Source organism: Crocodylus siamensis, chromosome 1 (assembly GCF_052110815.1).
Source record: "Crocodylus siamensis isolate JL-2025a chromosome 1, ASM5211081v1, whole genome shotgun sequence".
Taxonomy (NCBI): Eukaryota; Metazoa; Chordata; order Crocodylia; family Crocodylidae; genus Crocodylus; species Crocodylus siamensis.
The window spans coordinates 37,315,667-37,330,577 of NC_143395.1; the positions used below are offsets into that span (position 1 = coordinate 37,315,667).

At 42.2% G+C, this 14,911-nt stretch overlaps 1 protein-coding gene across 1 annotated transcript in view; it reads left to right on the plus strand.

Annotated features, from left to right (window-relative positions):
• DLGAP2 (DLG associated protein 2) overlaps positions 1 to 14,911 on the plus strand; it is an 803,365-nt gene that overhangs the window by 777,545 nt on the left and 10,909 nt on the right. The window contains exons 13-14 of the mRNA XM_090033149.1: positions 1,816 to 1,907; positions 13,579 to 13,731. Coding sequence (XP_089889275.1) covers positions 1,816 to 1,907; positions 13,579 to 13,731 — 245 coding nt within the window. The remainder of the gene's footprint in view (positions 1 to 1,815; positions 1,908 to 13,578; positions 13,732 to 14,911) is intronic.

The window sequence follows — 14,911 nt, forward strand, 5'->3', positions numbered from 1 at the left end:
TTGTATAGGTGGGAAAAACAGCAGACAAGCTTTCAGGCTTTAAACACCCTTCATCCAGTGTGGGAAAGAAACACTCACAGTTCAATCTAAGTGCAAATTAGAACAATTACTTTAGTTTAACTTAATAATGTTAATGAATTTGACCACTTGAAATGAAAGTAAACAGTTATCACCTGTGGAGCCAAGAAGTTAGAGACAGAGGTGAAGGGTTAAGTTAGAGGGGTTGCTACATGTTACCGTTCACACATGCTAAATCTTGGGAGTGTTACATACTATTAAAGTTAGTACAAGCTATAAGCAGTAGCACAGAAAGTTTATGAAGAGTTCTGACAATCTGTGACCTGCACAGCAATGACTTGCCACTAGAGGGCTAGTCAGCAGGTCTCCCAGCAGTCATGCCACAGACTACATTGCCCAGGCACACCTACTGCTCTCTCCAGCTATTGGCTGAGCCAGGCTGGCGGGCAAGCAGAGCAGCTAGCAAGGCTGGTGTGCCAGCAGGGCAGGGGTGGGAGTGTCTCCCTTCCCAGCTCAGGCAGCCCTCAGATGCAGGTTACGCTCATCCACGCACCACTCCGCTTGAGCCAGATCATTCCCTGTCCACTCTGCCGCTAATGTAAAGTCACTCCGTGAGTCCACTTGCCCTGGAGCAGTGGCAAAGGTCCCTCAGGGACGGGCAGCAGTGTCAGGTTAGGGCTGGTACCACTTCACTGGGCAGAAGAGCACTGGCAGGTAGATAGTTCATCCATGGGAGTAGAGGGGCTGGGCTCAGTGCGCTCTTGGATATTGGAGGACTGGACTTTGCTCATAATATCTCTGTGGAGCTGTCAGATGATAACATAACACAGCCTCCTGAAGACAGTCTGGAGATACACTTCACGTGGCAGAATGAGTGCACTTGGCACATGTTTTCTTGCTTGAACATGTGGATGCTTGTGTTTTAACTGCATTTAACACATGTGACGTTTAACATGTAACACGGCCCTTACAGTGAGCCATAAAGCCAATGTCTCTGTTAAGTCCATAATTTTAATGCCCAATAAAGTTCTGAATTTTTGTTCCCGGGCACACCACCTGAAAGTATTGTGTAGATTTCTTTTGAAGACAAAGGCTGTGAACGCAGAAATGGACTGCTTGTTTTATGAAAAGTATGATTAATCGTATTCCACAATGGAGGCTTGAGTGGATCTCCGGGTTGTTAATTGTGTTTACAGAAGAAAACTAGAAAAGTTATGCTTGTGAGATAAGGCTAAAAACGATGATGTACTATGGAGTTTGGAAAAGTGCTTATGACAATCCCTTAGTCTCTCTGACTTCAGTAGCCCTGCTTAATTATTTGAAGTTAAGTTTATTATATGAAGTTAAATTATTTGAAGTTAAGTACATAAGTACTTTGTCATACAAGGAAGTCAATTACAAAATATTTTTGGAGTGCTCCTGTTTAGGACCGAGCTTTGTTTTTGAGTCATTTACCGGATACATAGTGTTTTTTCTTAAAAATTAAACATGGGTGGCAAACTCACAAACTATCCAATACTTTCTCAAGCCTTTGATTTCTTTAATAGGACAGTTGTAGTTGATCCCTCCCTTCCTATATCAACCTTTCCTTATGGTATTTCCAGTTATTAATGTATTCTTTTATTGATGCCATGGAAATAGGGGCCCACAGAGTCTCCAGATGTCTTGTTGAAAAGACATGGAACTAGGTATTAATATCCTGAAATAATAGAATAACAGTGCAATCTTTCTTTTATCTAACTATAATTTTGCATTGACTTTCAAGGCACCCATTGTCAACAACCTTTCTCCTTTCAGTTCTAGGTAAGATCCGAAGTGCTGTTGGAAGTGCTCAGCTCCTTATGTCTCAGAAATTCCAGCAATTTTATTGGCTTTGTCAACAAAATCTGGTAAGCCAATGTTTCTGGATATTATTGGATAATTGAAGCAAGTTTAAAACTTAAAATGCACAACATTTGTTCTTAGCATTCTAGTTTGGAGTCAGATTTACCTAACAATGTATCTGATTGCTGTAAATCATCCAGCTGTACAAGTTCCAAAGTTTTACTATAATGGCCCATATTTGTCCTAATATAAAATAGAAAGTCAGTAGTGCAAGAGAACTGGGAGCAAGAACAGAATAACAGATTTTTTATAATAGAAAAGGCAAGAAAAGAAATGGAATTAAGGTGCCTTAAAAATCATGTGACTGAGTTTCTGAGCGTGACTGATAGGTGGAGTTTGGCTGTTTGGTAAGTTGATCAACAAACTGGCCAGAGGCCACAAATTATAATATAATTTACTGAAAGTAACAGTAAAAGACAACATTCTACTAGGAAGAGCTGCTGCAGACTGCACACACAATGTGATGCTTCTGCTCTAGAACAGGCAAATGTAATGATTTTCAGAGCTCTAACAGTTATCTGCCCAGGTTGATGGATGTTAAGTTAGCAATACCAGATTTTCTAACATAATATCAGGGTATAAACCACAAGTTGGCAGAGAAAAGAAAGAGGGAGAACAGTTCAGGAGATCCTGAGGATTAAGTGAGAGAAATATCAGAGAGGAAGCACAATAATAGGAAAATACATTAATGGTTTTGTAGTAGTGCATGAAGGAATGGGATATGGAGTTAGGAGTAAGGAAGAAAAGAGAGTACCCTGGAAAAGGCTGAAGGCTTACACCTATTTATTGCTCATACTACATTTCAGAAGAGAGGAACATTTCATCACCTGTAAGAGTGGTTCCAAAAGTCAAATAGATTATCTCTTGGCCAGGCCATAGGAAAAAGCTCATAAACAGCACAGTCATACAGCAAGGGATGACAACTCAACCTAGACTTCTAGTTGTAGACATAGTGGCAGGGAAGAAGAGAGGGACAGATTGGGAGAATTATAGTATGAAATGAGAAAATATTAAAAATTACAGAGAAAAGATGGTAAAGCTGTGAGAATAAGCTATACAAATTGAACAAAGTATAGTGAACTGGAAAATGCTGAGAACAGCAGAAGTGTATGAAAATACCAAGAAAAAGATACTGAAGTGGAAGGATATACAATGATGGACTGCAAAATGTAAAGCATGATAGAGATGGAAAGAAGTTAACCCTCACCTGAAGAGGCATATCTTTGAGATGCTCAGAGGGCACTTAGCAGGAATTAGCAAACTTTAACATGTAGACATTTGTGTTTTAAGTGCTATTAATATAGTGTAAGTGTAAGATGTAACTTCACCCTTAGATGTGAATACTATACATGAATAAAACCAGTAGAATGTTTAATTAAAGTCTTTGAAACGTTCACAAACTTACTCATATTTGTACAAAGTAAAGGAGCCATGGATTCAGTACTTGTTATTAGAGAACTGCAAGAAAAATTCCCAAAGAGACATAAGAAACTATATGACACATTCATGGACTTTAAAGCATTCAGTAGAGATCCCTGTGAGATAACGCACTAGTACTTGCTTAAGAAAGGAGTGTCAGAAAAGATGGTCAGAATTGAAGGAGCAATTGAAGAGAGAAGTCAGAACTTCATGGAGAATGACAGAAAACCTTGACATCAAGACTGGGTTGCATTAAGGATTCAGTGCTAAACTCATTTTGGTTTATTACTACAATAGGTGTGCTAAATAGTTCTGTCATTGGATCTGTTATTTGTAGGCTATCCTCTATAACAATAGAGGGAAAAGAAGAGAAGTATTTGAAGAAAGGTGGCCTAAAAATAAATGCTGGAAAAACAGAAGGCATGGCCAGTCACATATGTGGATGGAAAAGCAATAGTTATGAATATTCCAGGGTGGGGGACCTACATTAAATGGTGAAGGCACTTGTTAAGCAAAAGTAAGAAAGAGTTAAAATAGGATGGAAGAAATTGAAATAAGTTTCAGGAATGTATGTGGTAAGGTCGAATGCACTGAAGATAAAGCTCAGTCCGACAGTGGTGAGACTGGTGTTATTATATAGAACAGACACTTAGATGATGAGAGGAAAAGTTGAAAAAGTACTTGAGCTCACTGAGGTGAGGATGCTCAGGTAGATACTGGGTGCTTCACTGAAGTGCAGTCATAGGTTTGAGATTGAAGCCAGGAGTCAGGAGAGATGTGAATGAACTCAAGGAAAGAAATTCCTTTGGTCAGACCAAGGGAAGAGGGAAGATCCATGCAGCTACAGTTCAGCCAAAGTGAGAGAGAAAGGGATATTTAGTCTAAAATGATGTTTCCTTTTTAAATTGTAGTGTCTTAAAAATATAGTTTCAGGCATGTTGGTATTTTTCCACAGGGCAAAGTCTTATTTTAGTCTTATTGACTTTTTTCCAAATTTAAGAAAAGCATTAAACAGAGAATAAATCTAAATTATGAGAAAAAGAATACATTTTGTAAAATATAGGTCTGAACCTATACTTTTTACACACAGAGTGCTTGCAAGATTGGGCTTCATATTTTGCATTGTCAATTACCTATATGAAGTCCTTGGGCCAGAAGAGCAGCTGAGGTAGAGTTATTGGTCTGGTAGTCCACAAGAACCTAATTCAATTCTAAATTTTATTTTCATTAATATGACAGCTGCTATCAGTAATAGGAAAATTGTAGCAACTGAAGATACTAATCTATAGAAGAACATAATTCTTTGAGTGCAAGACAATATATGATAGAATGTTTCCCTCCTTAGGCTTCCTTTCAATATTGAATAAAATTGTTACCTTTTGTTTCTTTCTCTGTGCAGTGCACTAAAAAAAGTGCTGAATTCTATTGTTTGTGTGACAGGAGATGTGACCTAAGTATTTGTCTATATGAAATCCGTCTTTCTTTAAATATTTACTGTATAACCTTTTAAAGTCCTGACAAGACATTCACAGTGGAGATGCACATTTCATACTTGTTATCCATGAAATTAAGCAGCCAGGGTTCTGAAAATTGTATCCAAAATATTTCTGAGAAAGTAACATCCAAAGTGCCCTTCCTTCATGTACTGTTATCTAATAAGGAATGGTAAGTTATATGATCCACATTAGGAAAGCATCCAATTATCTGCTTCAAAGGCTGTGTTAAAATAAGATTTTACTCTGTATTACTGGATGGCTCAGAAAACTCACACAGACTGTTAGATAACTATTTCTCTGATCATAGATATGTTGCATATACTTTTTATATTTATTTTCTTGCTAATGAAAGAAATTTGATTGTCTATAAAAGTCTTGTTACATATTCAGAAGTGCCATCCATTATCTGATTAACTAAACTATGCATACTTTGTTTATCTCTAAGGCGGTGTTTGCAGTACTTGTGCCCAAGAGAATTATTATAATAAGATGTAAGAACAATACCTGCCCAGCATGTGCATTACCTGTTTAAAACAGATAGCAAGATTATTATTTTTTGTGGGGGAGAGGCGAAAAAAAAGATAAAATCTTGTGGTTTTAAGACAAAATGATTGACGGTATTAAGTGAAGTTTGCCTCTCTTCCTTCTGATTAATAAATCAAAGTCCCTGAGAATGGCACTGCTCGCTGGTTCTTACTGTTAAGAAATATTTTGATGGGACTGTTATTAACTTTGCCATCAGTGAAGTAAAGCTACCAGTGGAATTAATAGAAAGTAACTACTGAAGGACTGGGCCTGTAGTATGTTTGATTTTTTTTCATCCCATCAGTATGTGTTTTGTTGTAAACCATTCACTAAATTTGCATCCACAACAGATGTTCTGTTTGGTCCTGAATCAGCATCATTGAACTTGATGGGAACTTGCCATATACAGGCAGCCAGCTATTACTACAACCACCCTAGAGTGCATTCAATGCCCCATGGATAGAATACACCTGTTGTCTACCAACACATAATACAATGAAACAAAATTTCAGCCAGAAAGTAAGGGGTTCCTCTTCATCTCATTCAAAGCTATAATTCAGGTTTAGGGTGGCATAACTAGGTCAGGGTAAACAGTACAGCCATACCAAGTGCCACTTTAGAGGGGACACAATTGTACCAGTAACACACTGGCAGCCAGAAGTCATCGCTGCCCTCAGGTGTCATGGCTGCCCTGACAGCCTGGCTGTATTGTTATGCTTCTGGGCAGAATATGATTACCCAGAACAATTACTCCATCAACCAAGGTTTGTGAAAATTGCAGTAGGACTTTATGCTGCATGATTGGTCAAGGTCTTGGCTGTATGTTTCTTACAAAAGATTCTCATCTGGCTTCATCAGCTTTAGAGGAGTCATGCTGATTTTCATCAGGGCTGGGGACAGACAAAAAGCCTGAATTGGTTCAATCTTTGCAGGTTAATCTGACCTGGCTAGGCTAAATCACTTTGTAACTGCACAGACATACCAGACATGTAACCACATGCCTGCAGTGGCTCAGGCTGGAAGCTGGGGGGTGCTAGAGCAGCCCTCCCTTCCCTTGCACAGTACTGAGCTGGGGCTGGGGAAGGGGTGGCCAGGCCCTGGCAAGACACTCTGATTAGCCCAGCAGGGGATTGATAACAGTGTTTATCACCCCCAACTAGGTGTTTAGCACCCTATTAAGAAAACAACAAAGAGACATTACCAGCTACCTGTTGATTCTGCCTGCTGATTCAGCACAGGCAGTACTCAGCATGCAGTCTTCTACCTAATACACAGACACCTCTTATCAAGGCAGAGAGGAGGGGGGCATTCCTGCTTAGCAGGAAGTGGTCAGGGGAAGGGTGAAAGCAACCTACAGTCATGCTGAGATGCTGGGAGAGCCTGGTTTATGTTAAACCAGTAAGAGGTCTGGGACAGACATTGCATAAACCGGTTTGACTCAAACCAAACCAGTTTCAGCCATTTTCAAACTGGTTTATGTGCACTGAACATCTGTTCTGTTACAGCTTTAAATCAGTTTCTGATCACTTAAACCAGTTCATGTGTAATATCTATCCCTAGCCCAGGTGAGAATCTGGTCCTGAATTCGCTGCATCATAGTGTTTTCACTAACAACCAAGGAGAGTGTGGCTGGTTAATTACTGCTCCCTAGTAAATTAGCCACACTAATTCTAACAGCCTGAGCTTTCTTTAAAGGGATAATATGTATGCTGTCATCCATACTGCAAAGCTTGGGAGATCTACTGAGTTCACAGATCAGTGTAGCATGGCTGGGCTGCAGGTGAATATAGAGGTACATCAGCATCACCAATGATCATTTGACTAGCTCTTTGCTTCCTTCAGGATAAAGGCTGTTGTGATAACGAATCTATTCATAGAATCAAAGCCTGAATTCAAAGCTCAGCACTAAAGATGAGAAGTTTCTGGATAAAATGAAATATAAACAGATCATAGACATCTCTAATATTAGTCCTTTTTGCTAGAGGTTACCAGCCTAAAATGATGTAGATTATTGTTTTATGTGAGCAGCAGGAGGCAGCTCTCTTATGGTCCAGAAAACACAAAACGTGTTCCAATCAACAGTCGCTGCATTAGAAATTATACCATACGGAAACTGGTATGAGCTGAGCTGTGCAAAGAAGGGGACAGAAGGGTAATTACCTTCCATTCAGAAAGGAATGGCAATTCACAGTGAGTGACCTCCAGCTGGCATCATTTTACAGATCTTTAGAGTAAACTAGGAAAATGACAAGAAGGACTGAGAGGGTCATGGTGTAGTTAAGAAGGAACAGATTGAAATACAGGATATATTAAAGGATACATACTGGCACAGGACTTGCCTCATAGTAATTTTCACGCAGGGGACCTAATTCTTGAAGTTAACAAGTTGCACCCATTTCTGTTACATAAGGGGCAAAGGCCAGATTGAAGACAGTTTTTAAGTGATTAAAAGTTTTTAAGCCTTAAGTGATTTCAGTGGATGCTTAAATATTTTTTGCATCTGGCCCCTGGTTCATATAACTTACTGCCATACAGATTCCAAGTGATGTTGTAACACTTAAAGTGACTAGTACAGGCACCATAGTCCACTTAAAAGTTGTGTGTCCCCTTAGGAAGTTTCCTAACCTGCAGGAATCTGTGGTATCACATTAGCTCACCATAAATGTGATGGTCTCCTGGAATGGAGGAAGTGTAAATTTGATCACCCTCAGGCTGAGAAGGGTCTTGAAGCCAAGCAAGCCCACATAGTAGGTAAATGTTCCAACTAGTACAGCAGAACCCAGATACTACACAGAGCTATATTCCTATAGTAAACCGCCTCTAGCAGTGAGGGTTTGCAGAGTATCTGTTGCAAAGTATCTGGAGGTATACAGAGCCTCAGTGAACCTCTGAATTGCTCCACCTATTTGCTGTGGCATTTACATATTTAAAAGGACACTGCTACTCCAAACTGGTGGAAGGAACTACTTATGAGCTCCAGCTGAGTGGAGAAGTGGTGTCCTTTGATGCAAATTCTGCAGCAATCAGCTAAGTGGCTCATCTTTAATTTGACAGGCCACTCAAATCAGGTTGGGAACCACCCAGATACAAGTAATCTGGGTTCTACAGTAAACTGTTACATAGAAGGTGGGTAGCATCCGCTCTTCCTCCACCCATTGTTTTAAATATAAGTGACCTTGGCTGGTGTGCTTTTTGCTGATTATCAGGCCCTACAACAGGTTTAGGTGCAGGGATACATTATTGTAGGGATGTCCAATGGGTGGCGATCACTCTCTCTAACACTCTAGCTGGTGGTGCAGCCAGAGTCTCTAGTCTCCCCCTATTGCCCTCAGCTTCTGCTTCCTTGCTCCCATCCATTGGTGGGAGCAAGGAAGCAGGAGCACCAGCAGAGCCCATGGGGCAGAGCAACAAGAGAGCTGAGGTGGGGGCCTCCCATGCACAGTGTATGTGGGGGCACTGCCCTTTTGTGTACAGTACAGCAGCTGACTTTACATATGCTGCAGTGGGGGGCAGAGGCTAAGCAATTAGGCAGGAATAGGCATATACACTCAGACTAAGGCCTGTTACCAGATTTGCCCATCACTTTGGGGTGCACTCATTTATTAGGGGTGCATTCCTGGGGTCTCTGTAAGTCTATCAATGTGCTGCTTGTGTTACTTGTGTTTCTGTATGGAGCTGTATTTCTTCCTTCTGCAAGTTGCCCCCAATAGAGCTATCTTGCAGGACTTGGTTTCAATGGGGCTGGGTTCCTCCAACCACCGAATCAGTCAAACACGTACACACACAGATTAACAGAGCATGCCTGAGCCAGGCCAGGTTATTCAGCATTGACAGGCTAACACCCTCATATGCCTTGAACTCAGTTCATCCCTGATTTCAGCAGGACAATAATAAATGCAGTTAGACACACATACACACACGCTAACAAGGTAATCCTGAGCAGGCTGGGTCCGATCAGCACTTTCAGCTGATACCTCAAAACTCAGCACATCCCAAACTCTTGTCACAATGGTCCTAGTAGTAACTCCCTTGATAAGCAGACCCCACCATAGCTTTTGAGCATTGCAGTGATCTTTGGCTTAGGTAAAAGAAGCATTGCTGCAGAGCAAATGGGGAGGTCAAGGGGAAGAAAGAGTAAATAAGGTTCAGAGAGAGAATAGTAACCAGCTTGACCATAAAAGTTATTTATTGCCAGGTATATGAACTTATGATGATACCAGTAGTAATAGCCATACAAGAGAGACAAATAAAACAGTTACAGTATTACATAGTTTCAGTTAGGTATTTGGGAAAGTCTAGCTCAAGTTTCATCAGCAAAAATGAGGTTTAGAAAGCTGTGCCTGGAGTAAGAGAATAAAAGTCAGGTTCCTGGAGTCAGAGAGAGAGAGAGTCCTGTTTAAAAAGCTGCGCCTGGGGTAAGAGAAGAAAAGTCAGGCTTAGAAAGCTGTGCCTGGAGTAAGAAAGTAAAAGTCAGGTTCCTGGAGTCAGAGAGAAAAAAAGAGTTAGGGTCTCATCACTCAGCAAAGCTCCAGGTGTTTGTTGGAGCTTGCAGGCAGGCGGAGCCCTCAGCATGATCAATGGGGAGATTCCAGGCAGAAAAGGAGTGGAACTGGTGCAGCTTTTGCATCCAAGCGCCAGGACAGAAACATGAGCTTGGGTAGGGATTTTTGTAGAGAACTAACAGTGGCTCAAGGGAGGACACTAGGTTTGCTTATGGGTAAACAATAGCTCATATGCTGGATAACAGGAACTGATCACTCCTGGCTATGGATGGCATAACTCTGTGGGAACTCACAGTACAGACAGGTAGATTCAGTGTTTTGGGTACCAATAAAGGACAGATTACTAGATCTGGTCTGATAAATGCTGAGCTGGGTGGGTACAGACATGGATTGATTAGCATTTAGAGCAGGGATCCCCCATCATGCAGTGCTCCCCTGCTTCTCTGGTCCCAGAGTTCAGTGCAGTCCTTGCCTTGGAATCTCTGTTCTCCATCCTGAATGCTAATGAAGGTGATTTCCTGTCCCATCTCCCATGTAAATGAGTTGCCTTCCAGTTCCATCTCTGATGTAAATGAGACATGGGGAGTTGCTTCCCTCCTATCACCCTTGACTGGAGGGCTTTAGGTGCATCTCCCACTGCATCGTCATTGTCTTTTGTAAGTTCTTCCTGTAATCAGTTCTTGTTCAAGGAGGGGTGGGAAGGCAATGGGGTGGGGAGGGGGAGAAGGAGAAGTGAGTCCTTTGTGAGTCAGATAGGCTAGGGTTCCCCAAGAACACAAAGCTGACAGGTAACACATTACAGGTATTAAACAATTAACTGGTTAATTCACAATTACCTTGAGACCAGCTACACATGAAGAGTAGCTGTCCTGCCATAAATAGCTCCAATCAGCTATAAAGTTAGACCTAAAACATCTGTACTAACTTTATAGCTGGTTGCTATCAAGCTTTAATGTGCATATGTAGCAGGGTCTCTCCTGTGGTTGTGAGCCCTGTCAGGACTGGGAGTCCCATGACTGAGAGGAGTCTCAGACCCCACAACTGCCAACCCTGGTTCCCAGCAGCAAAGGGACTCAGAGTACTACAGTGGCAGATACTGGGTGCCAGGACTCAGTTGTGTCCTGGTAGCTGACTGCAGCTGCCTTGGGGATGCACAAAACCCTCCAAGGCTGAAGGATTGCAGCTGCTGTGATCTCCCAGCTTCAAGGGTTTGTGAAACTCCTGGCACAGTGTGATCATGGCAGTCACAATCCCACAGCCCCAGGGGTGTCACACACCCTGAAGTCTGAGAGATCAGGGCAACCATGATCCCCCAGCACTGGAGAGCGCATGAGGCTCAACTGAGGGCACTCCCAGCCACTGGAGTTTGCTCCCAGGCTTCTCCTACACTGGCAATAAGGCGCATTGGGATCAATGAATGATCCCATGATCATGCTCTTGCCGTGCACGTGCAGCATGTCAGGAGGCACAATTGTGTGGAGCTCACATTAGATCCCAATCGCACTTTTACCTGCACATGTAGAGGGGCCCTAAATGCCTGTGTGGATCTGGCTCTAAGAAGGTCCTTCTCCCACTTTAGCAAGGCAGTGCTCCATATGCAGTCCCACTGTTGTTTTTCTCCTTATGCAGGGGAAAGAACAACTATGTAAGGGTTGAGTATTCCTGGACAGTGTGGAGCTATCTCTGTGGAGCAGGTTCTTTGTGCAAAGTCCCATAGGTTGAATTTAGGAGCGGAGGAAGAGTAAGTTCCACCAACCACTGACTCTCCACAGCCAGTACTAAGCCTGCCGCAGCCTGAGCTACTGTCTCTAATGTTGCAATCTGGTCTACTCTCTTCCCAGAGATCCTCCCTTCCCAGGGGAGAATGTCACAACTGACATTAATGTCACAAACCGGACCTTGTTTTTGTTCTCATAGAAACTGCCTAAGTAAAATACCTTGAGGAAAGAGTCTGCCCAGCTTAATTTGGGAACAGAACTTTAATTTGTTTTAGTGAACATTTAAGAGTGAAGTTATACGGTACTCTTAGACCAGACTAAATCTGTGGAGTGTTAAATGACGTTAAAATGGACAAATCGGAGGCAGTCCAGTAGAGGGTGACAAAAAAGGCTAGAGGGCTGGGTCATACGACTTATGAGGAGAAGCTGAGGAAATTGGTCATATTTAGTCTGGAGAAGTATTTATACACGTATTGCTTTGTGCTGTGACGTGCGTTGTGACCATGCATGGAGTCTGCTCCTCATGCAAGCTGATGCACACTGTGCTGTGCCAGGTGCAGTTGTGTAAGCGGCAAAATGCGCATCAACATGCAGAAAATGGAGGTGGTGCACTTTTGAATTAAAACACATTCAATATGTTTTAGTTCAAAAGCACTCTGCTGCCATTTCCTCTGCGCTGACACACATTTCACCACTTATACAACTGCATGCCCAACAGCACCATGCACTTCTAGAAGTGCCCAGCGCTGTAGCACAAGCATGTATACAAATGCCTGAGAAGACTGAGGGGATTTAATAACAGCCTTCCACTGCCTGAAGGGTGCTTACAAAGAGGATGGAGCTAGACTGGTCTTGTTTCTGGCAGATGACAGAACAAGGAGCAATGGTCTCTAGTTGCAGCAAGGGAAGTTTAGGTTGGATATCAGGAAAAACATTCTCATGGGGAGGGTAGTAAAGCCCTGGAGCAGGTTACCCAGCGCGGGTGTGACATCCCCATCCTTAGAGGTTTTTAAGACCCAGGTAGACTTGTCTGGATCTAGTTGGGGCTGGTCCTGCTTTGAACAGGGCGTTGGACTACATCACCTCCTGAGGTCCCTTCCAACTCTCATTTTCTATGATTCTATAAAAGTTAGAAGTGAACAACTGCATGTTAAGGGTTAATACTATTTCTTGCCTGCTCAGCTCTGTTCTGCCATGAGACAGCTAGAGAGCAGAGATGTGACTAGGAGCCAGGCCACCTGGGCTCTATCTGTGAAGTATATATTGTTCATTACCCAGTATATATGGTGCTGTTTCTTTCTGTGTGCCTCCTCAGGCACCATGTTTGCATTCAGTTTAGGTTCTTGTTCAGCACCATAAGGGCCATGTAAGGTGTGTGGTGCCTTCTCTCTCACGGGCTAGTCTAATCTTACCACTACTGGAGCCTCAATACTACCTTTGCTGTGGGTGGGTGGAGCTCAGAGCAGGGCATCCTGGGATTCTGGAGGACTGCAAATTGCTCATTTTATCTCCTTGGAGCAGACTAAAGTTACCATAACACAAACTAGGTAGCACAGCCTACCGTATTTGGTATTACATTGTCTCAGGTTTTATAAGTTACGTTATATGTATAACATGTCAACTAAAACATATGCATAACCCAGCAGCTGATTCATAACATTGTCATCCACTCAGCCATTGCCAAGGCAGGCTTTAAATGAGCAGGATTCCGGGAGGGCTGAATACAAAAATGTTTATCCCTGCTCATTTAGACAGCTGTCCACAGTTTAAAAATGATTGTCAAGCCTCCACAAGGGACAGCCCTGAGTAGCAGGAATCCAGAAAGGTCAGCATATAACATATAACCCACTGATTTTTTGATTGGGTGGGAGACAATTCCCAGGCTCAAAAAGTTGCATGGCCTTATGTGTGGCGCTACAGCAAGAGAAGCTGTGCATTTCCAAATACACACACAAGTGCTGTAAACAACATTTAATGTCTCACAGTCTATTAATAATTTTTTTTTGTATCTGTCAGGACCCCAGTGCCATGCCAAGGCCAACTTCCCAGGACCTGGCAGGATTCTGGGACTTATTGCAGCTTTCAATTGAAGACGTCAGCATGAAGTTTGATGAACTGCACCAACTGAAGCTCAACGAATGGAAAATAATAGAATCACCTGAAAGAAAGGTAAGCAGACCATGGACAATACAATTTCCTTCAGAAATGGCCTCCTGGTGTTAAATCTAATTGCAGTAAGTGGCTGGTTACAAACCTGTAGATAAAAAGGAACTGTTTTCTATTGCCCAATTAACAGATGCCACAGTTCAAAATTAGGGCTTGTCCTTTCTGGTATTTTTTACTTTTCATAAGTGTGGTTTAAAATGTACTATATAAATTAAATAGGTGTCAATAGGCAGACAAGGTTCTTTGGGTAGATGTGATATCTTTTATTAGACCAACTAAAGATTTGGAAAAATTGTTCTTTGCAAGCTTTCAGGCACAAACATCCTTCTTTGGGCATTGGAGAGAGTCTGCTTGTTGGTTTGGGTGCTCTTCTGGGCAGATTAGAAGCCAGTATGCAAAAAGGCAGGTCTGTGAAAATGCATATCCCTGGTAGACAATAGGTGAGGGGGGGAAGGAGGATGTTGACCCGGTGAAAGAATGCAGCTAGTAAACTGTAGAAAGGTTACCTAGAGTTCTCAAACAGCAGGCAGGTTATAATGTGCCATAAATGCATATATTTAGTCCATATTTAGTCCATGATTTTTTGTATCCAGTACATATATGAAGTGAAGTTTGTAGACTCGTAGGTGTCAGTAAACATCTGTCCGCCCTCTGCTAGCCACTCTCTTTTAGCCACCTGAATTTGTACTACCAGTTACAAGTCTCAGATTGGAATGGAGACTTGCTCTGATTTATTGAGACCTAAAATAAAGCCTGAAAGTGGAACTAAATTAAAGTGAACATGCTTGCACATTTTGAACAACTGTGTAAAATCTAGAAAGTAAAGCATTTACTTCCTCTCAAAAGGAAGGAACACCCTAGGGCATGGCATCAGCCTCTTTTGAAAAGCAGCAGATGAAGGGCTATAGAAGAAACAAGGTTTTGGCCTGTGAAAGTTGTTAGGATAGGAAATCCCAGCAGGTGACACTGACAGCCTTGTGAATTTCATGCTGTCTGCACTTCTCCGGAGTCTGCATCCCTAAAGACACCCGTTGGCCACAGTATTAGCAGCACAGATTGTAAATTTGCCATGCTGTCATTGGCAACAATGTTGCTTAGTTGCTGTCTTTTCTCTATGTACAAGCCCTGCCTTACTTCCAGCTCTGTCCCTGCTGTTACTGTGTGGTGCAAATGAACAGTGTTT